This window comes from Cynara cardunculus (genome assembly GCF_001531365.2).
Source record: "Cynara cardunculus var. scolymus isolate 2C chromosome LG 9, CcrdV1, whole genome shotgun sequence".
In the NCBI taxonomy this organism is placed as follows: domain Eukaryota; kingdom Viridiplantae; phylum Streptophyta; class Magnoliopsida; order Asterales; family Asteraceae; genus Cynara; species Cynara cardunculus.
This window is the reverse complement of record NC_037536.1, coordinates 14,703,279-14,716,117: the sequence shown is the minus strand read 5'-3', so window position 1 is coordinate 14,716,117 and position 12,839 is coordinate 14,703,279. Positions and strand designations below refer to the sequence as shown.

Sequence of the window (12,839 nt, the reverse complement as noted above, 5' to 3'; positions counted from 1 at the left end):
TTCGAACCCAAATGAAATTATGTCCATCTGTCATTTTTGTAGGATTCCCAAAAAATTGTCGATTTCTTACGAAATCATCTACTTTCTCATATTCCGTGAATAGTCGGGTCAACCACCACAACAAACTTCATTGTTATACCCTTATATTAACGTTAATGTAAATATTCGTTTTTGTCAACTTCTTCCTTTGTTTCGATGTCGTCGCGTTGACACTCACACCCACAACAAGCGATTTCATCAATTTCTCGTTGTCAATGAACTGATTTATGCTTCCTCCGTCATGATACCTGTTTCGTCCTTGAATTTCATTGGATGGTAAACAGCTGTCATTGTAGACGGAACTGTTTCACCATGATCTTAAAATACAGTGTTAAAGTATTAACTTTCGAACATTAAATTTAAATGAATTTAATTTTGTATATATTTTTTCAATTTAGGTTGATTTTAATGTATAAATTAAATTTTTTTTTTCTTACAAGCTTTGACTTTAATTTTATTGATTTAATTATAAGTCAAAATTATCCATTTAAGATATATGTCTCGGTTATCTATTTCCTCGTGAACGAGTTCGAACAAATACAGATCTTTAGATTGGTTTAAACGAACATCAATCGAGCATACAACTTGACGTATTTATATTAACTAGAAGGGTACTCGCACAATGCAGCGAGATACATCTTGATTTTATTTTTTTATCTCAATCGATGTTATAATATGGTCTCATGATTTTGAAAAAGTGATGATGTTTTTATTTTTGAATAAAATATATATTTGTGTAATTTTTTAATTTTAATTTAATTTAAGTTCAATAACGAAATAATTTATATTTGGTTTAGTAATATAATTTTTTTATAAAGATAATAGTTAATTATGTTGTTAGAACTCGATAATTATCCTAATTATATTTTAGATTTTTTATATTTTAAAATGAGATGTTTATCCTCTATTAGATTATTTTTATCCATAGTTAGTTACATGAATACTAACATGGAGCGTTAATAAGTTGTACTAATGCATAATTTACTAGTAATCTTGAATTTTAAGTAATATGCATCAATATACAGTACTCCGTGCATAAAAAATGGTTTTTAAGAGTTTTTGTCAAATGCTTTATAATATAGTATAGATTAGTATCGGTTTCTATATTTTTTTTTAATTAAAAATTAAACAAGTCAAACATACTTATCACCTGTTCCGATTGTTATGGCTAATTATGACATAAATGTTAAGATTTTGCGTCAAAATATAAAATCTAGTTACAGTTGATATGCTAGCGCAATGCACTTAGGAGCTGTGTTGTCCGTTGTTAAATGGTTTGATACAAAATGATTAAGAGACTCTCATGATATAATGGGAAATGAAATATAATTGTTTACAACGAAATTAGTGCGTTGAATGGTTAAGGTAGGCTCATGATAAAAAATCATTCAGAGGGTTTTAGAACCATTAAAAAACGGGCTTTCTTTTGCCAAACAAAATTCACTTCTTAACGATTCAGATATTGTTTCTTGATGTAACTATTAAGAGGTAAACAAACAAGCTCTTAATTTTATATTCTCATTCTATTGTGTTTAGTGTCAAGTGGGTCACGAGTCATATCGTTGTATCTTTAAAAATGTATTTGAGTTCTATTGATTATTATACAGTTAATTAAAATAAGTAGCTTTCATTTAAAACCAATTTAGAAATGGCATATTTGTTTATAAAATCCGTCTTTAAGTTACGAAGAAAAGGTCAATATACTAAGCGAACCCCTGTAGAAAGTGAAGACGATTCTTGAACTCTAAGTAACCAAGTAGAGTAATAACTTGTAACTAATTTAACCTTACATGTATCTGTTAAACTTTATCAACAGATAAGGGGTAGAGTTTTCAGAATAAGGCCTTGGGTTCAAATACAGACCCATCCACCCTGCCCTGTGACACCACGATTTACCTCGCCCATGATGGTTCTGAGATCGATACAGTGAGATGCTCAGACAGTTAGGTTATGCAAATCCACGAGAATTTTACATTACTTGGAAAAGTATGTGTCTAACATAACGATTATAGATACATAAAAAAGCTCAATCCCAACCCAAAAAAAGAACATGAGCTATTTGTTAGCATACTGAAAACGGATATGGAAGGCCATGGCTCAGTCCTAAAAACGTCCGGGCCTTTTGCATCTCTAATAGATTAATAGAGAAACTTGAACACTTGAGGACCCTTTAACTTCACGAGTTTGGCTCTGGTTAAGAACTGGTCTCTTGCCAAGCTCCGAACTTGTCTAAAATAAGCTTCGGAGGCCACAACCCCATCGTCAAGAGCCTTATCGAGTGCATACATCGAATCCTCCAAAGCTTTGTCTTCAGCCAACAATTCCAACGCCCATTTCGAGTCATCATCCACACATTCAAACGCATCCTCGAGTTTTCCCCCCATCGCCACACTTAAATTTACCTTATTGACTGCCAACCAACTTATTAGCACGTCAGTCTCATCCGTCATTTCTTTTACTATTTGCTTTAGATCAGTTTTTTCATGGTCCAATCCAATGATCATGTCGGTCGTGATGTTGACACGCACCTTCATTTCAGCTTGAAGCGTAGTAAGATTCTGTACCTCGTCGTTTATGCTTTCCCTCAACGCGATCATGTCATAGTGAAGCATCCACCAAAGTCGATCCATGCCCTCCATTTTGGACACGTAAGAGGGGTGAGATATGCTCGGGGAACTAACAAAATGAAATGGATGATCTAATGAAAATAATTTTACCAAATTATATGCAAGACCTAACAAGTCGTACCCAGATGGACCCCACATGTAGAGATATGACGAGGTGGTAACACCTGAAGGATCTACAAATGGGTGGTTCGAACGAATTGGGATAGTTGGGTCTGATGTCACCTGAACCATGGGGGCGACATGAGGATAATATTCATGGACCCAAATGGTTACATGAACCAAAGGCAACAGGTGAGAGACATTAAGGTAACCCTCGGCTTTCAATAGGTGCACCATGGTTCCATCATTGTGGATAAACGTACCGACTTTAGGATACAACGACGAAAATTCTTGATGAAGAGAAAGTAAGTGTTTCCGTATTAGCCATTTTTGATCTGAATCAGTATATGCTAATGCATATACAGTGTTGCAAAATATCGCTTTATCGATGATATCAACTAGAGATGGCGATACCATGTTGAAAAGATTTGAAATCTTGATCCCTGAATTCTCAGAGTCACGATCATTATACAACAAGAATAGACTATTTATAATATACGATAATTTAGAAAAATACTTGAAAAAAGACTTTTCAAAGTCAACAGTACCTTTAATGTTAAAAATATGCTTGGAAATTTCCTCGGACATACCGAAACAGTACCAACTTTATTAATTAGCCGTTTTGAGTTGGACACCAAAATTTGACATTTTTCAACATCAGTCTTTTTTTTCTTATCTTATATCAGTTAGACAGTTATAAATCAATGTTTTTTCCTGTAGTTGATTGGTTTTTGTTGACATTCACACTAAAACTGTATTACAGTGCCAACCGTCAAAAGTCGACTCTGGGTCGATAAAAAATTAGTATTTTTTGTTCGATATACGCTATACTTATTTAACGATTTTTTTTGTTACTTTTGGTTCAAATTTAGGGATAGTCTCAGATAGACAGTTTTTATCGGGCGTAGGTCTCTTGGTGAATGACTGTCGTAACTGTAATAGTCCTGAGGTAATGAAATTATTTGTCGGGTAAATTCCGAATATTGGCTCGAAGCATTTTCTTTACCCCTTCTTACCGCGAAAAAACATGGGTAAATTTGGAAATCACAATTAAATGTTGGGTTGCAAGTTTCCAATACAACCCTTAGTTTACTTGTGATGTGCAAATTTAAAATATGCCAATTTGGGATTATAAAATCTTAATGTCATTTTCCTCAATTTTATTAAAATCATGTTTTATTATATGGTTGAATTTTCTCACCCAATCTAATATATATATATATATATATATATATATATATTAATTTTTTTTCTCAATAAAGATAAGTACAAACATATACATACAGATAGTATTATTATTATTATAAAGCATCTGTAAAAAAAAATTAACAAAATTAGATAACATTAAGGGGTTGTTTGACAGTTGTTGAATGGTTTCGTACAGAACGATTAAGTAACGAGAATGATTAAAAGACTCTCATAATATTATAAAAAATGAAATATAATTGTTTATAGTAAAATTATGGTGCTGAATGGTTAAGGGATACACATGATACAAAATCATTCAGATGATTTTAGAATCATTAAGAGACAAAAAAAATTTGTCAAACAAGATTCACTTCTTAACGATTCAAATGTTGCCTCTTAATTGAACTATTAAGAGTTAAACAAAGAACCTCTAATTATCGTTTATTTATATATTTTACAGCTTATTTCTGCATACGTATTTACGTATAACTTTTTAAAATTCCACATTTGAATATTATAAAACCAACCAATAATAATATTTAAATGAAGAATAAATGTTGGGTCCTACTACAAGGTGGAATAATTCAAACATTTCGTATTTTTTTTAATAAGGAATTGCATTAATTTTCAGTTATTAATATATGATCACTGGTGGATTCATGCTTTACCGAGCAGATGCATCTTTACGATGGATCAAAKGTCCGTAAAGTTGTCTGATGTGTTTTTAGCTGAATTCCATTGTTTCAAGAGATTTTTTAAGTTTTTTGGCTGATATCGAGGTACTTTTTTGTTTTTTTTTTTGTCGATGTTACTTATATTTTCTAATATCCAAAGTATCTTCAAGGTTTAACAGGTACACCTTTCATACCTCAAAAAATTCCTACTTGCGAAAGTAAGTTGAGCGTGTGCAGAATCCCGCTCGAACATATATGGGTCCACCCCTGTATACGATAAAAGTTACATCTTGTTATATTGCACGGATACACGACTAGTGTGTGTGTCTGGAGTTTCAAATACAAATTACTGAATTTTTGTTTTTAAAAAAATATTCGAATTTTTATAAACCATAAAAACCAATCTTAATCGTCTATCTAACCTAATGAACATCTGGTTCCACAAATATTCAATTGTTTCATAAACTAACAATGTATTCTCGAAACTTTTTTTACGAAATAAATGAAAGGAAAGGGAGGAAAGTAGAAACAGAACAGGGACGGAAAATTATGTTTCAACTAGTTACCCGGATACTTAAATGTTTAAAACTTTACATTCTATGTACCAAAATGGAAGTTTTAAAAGTACGTTACCCAAAATAAAAATCAAGTTAAAATCCGTTACTTTTTCATGTCATTTGCCTTTTAGAAAATTTTCTAAAACTTCAAGTTTTTTTTTAATATTATTTACTTCAAAAAACAATATAAAACAAAAATAAATAACAGTCTCTATCTTTTTTGGTTTAAAAAATTTATTAGGAAGATTGGATTGCTCGTTCAGTCGTCTGTACGGCACATGGTAATGGGCTGATACCATTAAGCCCGTCAAGGAAGCCCAGTTAAGACGTTATATTTAAGAATAAAAGCCCAATTTCAATTTATATGATATTTTAATTATTTTATCAATAATTATATATTATCGTATTACTAAAAACATACAAAATAGTTTTTAGACAAAGGTGTAAGTGTATGTTATCTTTAGTGCCAGTGTACATGGTCACATAAGATATAGGATCAAATGGGAGTCATAAAAATTATAAATAACCATAATAACCAATATTGATTGTAACGTTCTAAATCAACCGTATCCGTTATTATTCGTTCTGTTCACACATTTTGACTCACGGGTTTAAAACACGTCTGATAGAGAATGTATCTAGTCTTTTATAAAACAATTTTAGTTTCCTACTCAACCGATGTGGGATCTTACAATTCACCCCTTTGGGAACCCAGTGTGTTCGCTGGCACACCACTCCGGTTCCTGCTGATACCATTTGTGACATTTCAGGCCAACCATACTAGATATGGATTACGGAACTGAGTTGGATTCACGTGAGACCAACATGTTTTCGTAAGACCCATGAGACCACTATTTTACACTTACAAAAAAAAGTAGTAAAACGCTGTGAAGGTAAAAAAAAAAACCGAACCTTCACACCAAAAACACTGTGAAAGTTACCTTCACAATGTTTTGCTGTGAAATTTCAAGTGTAAAAAAGTGGTCTCATGAATCTCACGAAAACAAACTAGTCTCACATGATCCCGAGTCTTATGGAAACATTAGTAAAACATTATTTTTGTTATGATTCCTGGATATCATTTTTGTAGACTTTGTATATTTTTTTTTATCAAATTATCACTGCATGATCCTTCTTTTGTTTATAGTTTTATAAAATTGAATTTATTAATTATCAGAGTTCAGCATACTGAAATACACAGATATGTGTATATACATATTTGACGCTATAAGTCACACCTTGAAAAACGTCATTGCCCCGTCATGTTATTTATAACAGTGCTGAAAACATACTTGGAAAGACTGAAAATCCCGGGCCTCGTGCATTGATAATATTATTCATATGTGTGTTTCATATATAAATACATACGTTTTCTTTTATATACAAAACACAAATTTCTATTTCATATATGAAACAAACACTGTATGTTTCACATCTATAACAATAATGTGAAACCAATTTCTACGATTCTCAACGTTTTCTCAGTTCAAATTTGATCTGCCCTTGTATATAAGACGAATGCTGTGATCTTCTGTAACAAACGTGATATGGGAAAACTGCAGTATTTCAAATACGACAACACCATATTCTAGTCTATTCATGTTGCGGTATGAAAAGTCAAAAAAGAACAAAAAAGAAAAAGGAGATAAAGAATTTTATCAGAAACCAACATCCAGAAGAAAAAAGAAGACGATAAAATGTAAACAGATGCCTATCATTATCAGTTTAACATGGTTTGTAAAAAACATACGGATTTGATCCATTTCTTTAATAGCTGTTAAAAAAATTCATTAAATGGGGAGTATTTTCAACTTTTCTTTTGTCATTTAATCAATAAAAAACCACAAGTACCAAATAATAAAATAAACTTTGATCGGGTAAAAGACAAAAATATCAATAAAAGGACGCAAATGCCCCTTATTTAAAGGAAATCTTTAACAATCATTAGATTGAAGGACTAAATTCGAATGTTTTTACAAACCATGATAACCGTTTAGTAATTCAAAATTACAGGGATAAATAGTGTTATTTTTTGACAAACCATAGTGATCAAATTTATAGTTTACCCGTATTCTTATTTATAAGCATGTGAAATAAATAAATGTATATATATATATATATATATATATATATGGGTAAAAAATTGTTAACCAAGAATATGGTGTTAAGTTTATAAGCTTATTGAACAAATAATATTAATTATTTAGTACAGATTACTTCAAATGTTTGATTTAATGATGAAGGACAAATAGATAATTTTTATGTGGAAGATAATTTTATGGTATTTTAATAAGATGTTACAAAATTTTATTCGTGAGTTACTTCTAGGTGTTTATATAGACATGAGATCATGTGAGACCAATGGTTTTTCGTGAGACCCGTAAGACCAATTATCAACCCATGAATTAGATCTATAATCTAACATTCATAATCATAAAATTGCCACGAGACTTCTCAATAATCACAAAATTGTCACTGTACAACCTTAGATCATTAGATCATTAGCTTATTAAGTTGATAAATGAACATAAATTAGTCTCACGGGTCTCATGAAAAACCCTTGATCTCACGTGAATCCAACCATACATATATATATATATATATATATATATAGGGGCCTAATCAAATGAGAACTAGATAGTTTGTGGTAACTGTGAGGTCCAATATGAGTCAATCATTTTAGATAATTAATGTTATTTACTAAAAAAACAAAGGGTAAAATAGTAAAATTGTGTTGATTATTCAATTTACTTCAATTAGTTTAATATTCCAATTTACTTTAATTAGTTTAATTATTTTAATATATGTATATACACACACACAAGGACCAAATCCGGTGTCCTTTTCCGGCACCCACCACCACTCCGGTGACCTTCTCCAGTTATCTTGTCTGACCAAGACTCCGTCTCCGATGATCGACCACTAAACACCCAACCTGTGAGCATTACCGACACCTGGTATCACAATGGTACCACAGTTGGTATCACACCATTTCTCAAAGTTTACTTGGGGTGTTTTGGGTATCACAGTGTATGCATTTTGGATATCACATTGTGAATCTTGGTGTTTTAGGTATCACATTGTATACATTTTGAGTATCACATTATATGTATTTTGAGTATCACATTGTGAATCTTGGTGTATTTGGGTATCACATAGTGTTTCTCGGAGGCTAGAGGTAAGAGAGAGAGAGAGAGAGAAAAAGAGGAGAGATAAAAATTTAAAATACCTAAAATGCCCTTTAATTATAATTTTAAGTCAAATTACCAAAAATATTAATTTCCTAGTTTATCCATTGATTTGTGATTGAGATTCAGTTATCACAAACTAATCAGTTCTTTCTTGAATTGACCTATATATATATATATATATATACACTTGAGATCATGTGAGACCAATGGTTTTTCGTGAGACCCGTAAGACCAATTCTCAACCCTTGGATTAGATTTACAATCGTCAGATCTGAACATTTATAAACGCCACGAGACTTCTCACTAATTACGAAATTGCCGCCTTGCAACTTTGCAACCATTAGATCATTAATTCATAAATTTGATCAATGAACATAAATTGGTCTTAAGGATCTCACGAAAAACCTTTGGTCTCACGTGAACCCAACCCTATATATATATATATATATATATAAAGTTGTGTTGTGTTGTTTCCTTTGGTATGATAATATATATATATATATATATATATATATATATATATATATAAAGTAAAGTTGTATTGTTTCTTTTGGTATGATAATTTGGAGGTAACTTGTTAGTAAAGAAGTTTGGTAAAGGGGCAATATTTGAAAAATGATTCCTTACCCAACTAATAAAGAAAGCACAACTTCTCCCTTCTTCCTTTTCTTTTTTTTCTCTTCAAAGTCATCATTATTTTTCACTACTTTTTCATTCTTTACATTTTGGTCCTTTTTCTTTTCACCATTCATCAATTTGGACCATTACTTGTACCCTATGCATTCATTTGTTGCACTCTATTCATAAATGAATTTGCATTTGTTACAATTTTTAAAAATTATAAATAATCACATCTATTGTCACACCAAAATGATGATATTTGAAGATGACTGTAAACTTATGTATTTTAACTGCCTGAGTCGGTTCGACTGTCTAGTTTTTTCATATATAAATCATTAAAAAAATCTACATGTAAATGCATATACGAACAAGTGTTAGAAATTATTTATATTAATTCACATATGCATATTCAAATGAATTTTTTTAATTATTCACATATGAATCTTCATTTCTTATATTTCTCATGATATTTAACTTTGTTGTTTTAACTTTACACTATACAAGTATTTAGTATCAAGTCTGATTATTTAAGTCGTGAAATTTATTTTGAAAATAATTATTAAATAAAATAATTATTTAAAATCATGCGTTAAAACACATTGGGAAAAACCCTATTTTCTATGATGTTATAAAGCATAACCATCATTACACTTAAAGAACTTGTATAAATTCTAATAATATTTTATTTTTTCACGTGATATATATATATATATAGAGAGAGAGAGAGAGAGAGATGTGTATATAGAGAGAGATTTGAGATCACGTAAAGCCAACTTATTTAAGAGACTCGTAAGATCAATTTTTTACACTTGAAACTTCACAGCAAAACGTTGTGAAAGTAACTTTCAAAATATTTTTGCTGTGAAGGTTCCTTTTTTTTCACCTTCACAACATTTTGCTGTGAAGTTTCAAATGTAAAAAAATGATCTTACAGATCTTACATAAACTCAACTCTCTCTATCTATATATATATATATATGTGTGTGTGTGTGTGTGTGTATATATATATATATATATATATATATATAGAAAAAGAGAGAGAGAGTTCGTTTCAAATGCAACCTATCGCATTTGTATAACCAATGCAACCCAATAAATTGAGATATTTATGAACATGATAAGAGTTCATTTATTATGATTTGAATATTTATGGAAGATGAATATAGTTTATTAATTATGATCAATACTTTATATTAGGAAACAATCAAAACTTCTATGAAATCACATATTAATCAAATTAAATGGACGATTGAGATTGAGTTGTATTGGTTGTACAAATGTAAATGATTGTATGATAACTCACCCCCCTCTCTCTCTCTCTCTCTCTCTATATATATATATATATATATATTTTTTTTTTTTTGTGTGTCGGCATATTCATTATAGTATATGGTTAATAATGAATTAAAAAAAAGCAGATTAATTATATTTAAATTATAAAAAAAAAGTAAAAGATTAAAAAGACAAAAATGGCGACTTGGGGAACCGACACATGACCACTTTGACCAATGACATTGGAAGGTAATGTAAATTATTATTCAAATACTCGCTTTTAACACCATAGATTCTCCGCGTAACCTTGCTTTTATTATATATATATATATATATATATATATATATATATATATATATGGCCAAATCAAATGAGAACTAATTAGTTTATGATAACTGTGAAAACCAATATTAACCACAAATCAATAGATAAATTAGGAAATTTATAATTTTGGTAATTTTGAATTAAAATATTAATGCAATGATATTTTTGGTATTTTAAAACTTTCCTCCTTCCTCTCTTCTCTCTCCGGCCACTGTCCTCCAGTGATACTACAATGTATCACAATGCATCATATATGTGCTTGGGTATCACATTGATGTCGTTTATGTGGTCGATCGAAGATGTAACACAGTGGTATCACTATGCATCTTATATATGATTAGATATCACAATGTATCTTTTGTTTAACAGAGTCAATATTTTTAGGTATCACAGTGATATCACCGGAGGACGGTGGCCGGAGGCCGGAGAATGGTGGCCGGAGAGAGAAGAGAGGAGAGTTTTAAATACCAAAAATATCCTTACATTAAAATTTTAATTTAAAATTACCAAATTTATAAATTTCCTAATTTATCTATTGATTTGTGGTTAATATTGGTTCTCACAGTTACCACAAACAACTCAGTTTTCCCTTGAATATTCCCTATATATATATATATATATATATATATACACACACACACACACACACACCATATACGAAGTGTCATGTTAGAAAGAACGTTATCACGAGAAACGTAAGAAAACATTTGAACCCTTAATCACTTTAGGGGCTGTTTACCAAATTTTCTATTAAGTCCTGTATGGATAAATTTGTCTGTCTGGATAAATTTGGCTGTCTGGATAAATTTGGGTTGCTGTTTACTTTTCTACCTGAATCAACAGTCTGAATAACATAAATGACCAATTTACCACTGAGTATTAACTATGGGCTGTTTAGAGAGCCATAACTTCTGGAATTTGGATTTAAGCCATAACTTTCCATTTCTTCAATAAGATTACCAGATTGACAATACTGGTTGATCATAAAATTGAAAGTGCTGCAACTGGGATTCAACCCGTGGGATTTCATTTTTTCCATTGTCAAGAGGGCCATTTCTGTGTCACCACATCCCTCTCAAGCATTTCATCGAACAGCTTTCGTGCATCCATCACCCTCTTCTCTTTACACATCCCACCGATCAAAACATTATACACAAACTTACTAACGCTCATCCTACCATTATTCTTCATGCAATCCATCAATTCCATACCCCGTCTCAAGTTCCCCATCTTAACCGCTGATTGCACAGTACGTGAAGTTTTCTGAGTTGTTCGTCGGTATCATGAGATTCTACACCACCATTGTTTGAGTTGGAAGAAACGAACTTTGGACTAGAGATTGAAGAGGGAGAAGAAAGTGCGCCTCTGAGGTTGGGAAGGAGAGCGAGCCTTCTCTTCGCCATTGATTCTTCCAACTTCCAAGAGAGGAGCTGAAATTGTCTCCCGGATCCTTTCATTTTTTACAAGGGTTTTGGAGGAGAAGAGCAAACCTGTCGAAGGAGAAAAGAGAGCGTGGGTTTAACAAGGGTAGGCAGGTCTTTTTTGTAGGCTTAATGTGGACAAGTGATGATATTGGTCTGTGCAAATAAGCCCCTGTCTGGGCGAATAAGCTCGAAGTAAACAGCCTAAAATGGCTGTGCAAATAAGCTCGTTTATCTGGTAAGCTCATTAAGCCACAAGTAAACAGACCCTTAATCTCATATCCATCAATGACTTGCGCTTTAAAAAGAAAATTGATCGGGTGCACCTCATTAGTGCTGACATTCAATTAGAATTGATCAAAATTTAAAGATCTTTTCTTAAGTTTCTCGTATAACTTTCTTTCTCACGAAACCTAACCTTATATATATATATATATGATAATCAAATGAGAATCACAAAAATGATACAAACACGTGGGAACCGATATAATATATATTTTTACATGATTTTTTTTATCAAATACTATTATTTTAGCTATAATTTTCACAAATTTTTGTGTTCATATGGTGAAAAAAATCCATGTGAAACTTTTTTTTTTCCCGATTCACTTAATGAAACGAAAAATTTACAAAAAAGAGTTTCACAACGTGAAACAAATGCATGTGAAACTATGATATTATGAAACAAGTATATGTAAACAATATCTTAATATCTAACGTTTGATGGAAAAAAAATCATGCAAAAAAATAAATTTTAACCGATTGTCACGGGTTTATAGCATTTTTGTGATTTTCATTTGATTTCACCCCTATAACTTCTACCCT

The 12,839-nt window shown here is 31.1% G+C and overlaps 1 protein-coding gene across 1 annotated transcript; it reads right to left on the bottom strand.

Annotated features, from left to right (window-relative positions):
- Positions 1 to 1,963: 1,963 nt before the first annotated feature.
- Positions 1,964 to 11,823, bottom strand: LOC112517822 (protein ELC-like). The gene is made up of 3 exons (XM_025125194.1): positions 11,659 to 11,823; positions 8,005 to 8,138; positions 1,964 to 3,249 (listed from the first exon to the last, which is right to left on the bottom strand). The coding sequence occupies exons 1-3, from the start codon at positions 11,821 to 11,823 to the stop codon at positions 2,178 to 2,180; spliced, it is 1,371 nt and encodes a 456-aa protein (XP_024980962.1). The 3' UTR covers positions 1,964 to 2,177.
- Positions 11,824 to 12,839: the final 1,016 nt, after the last annotated feature.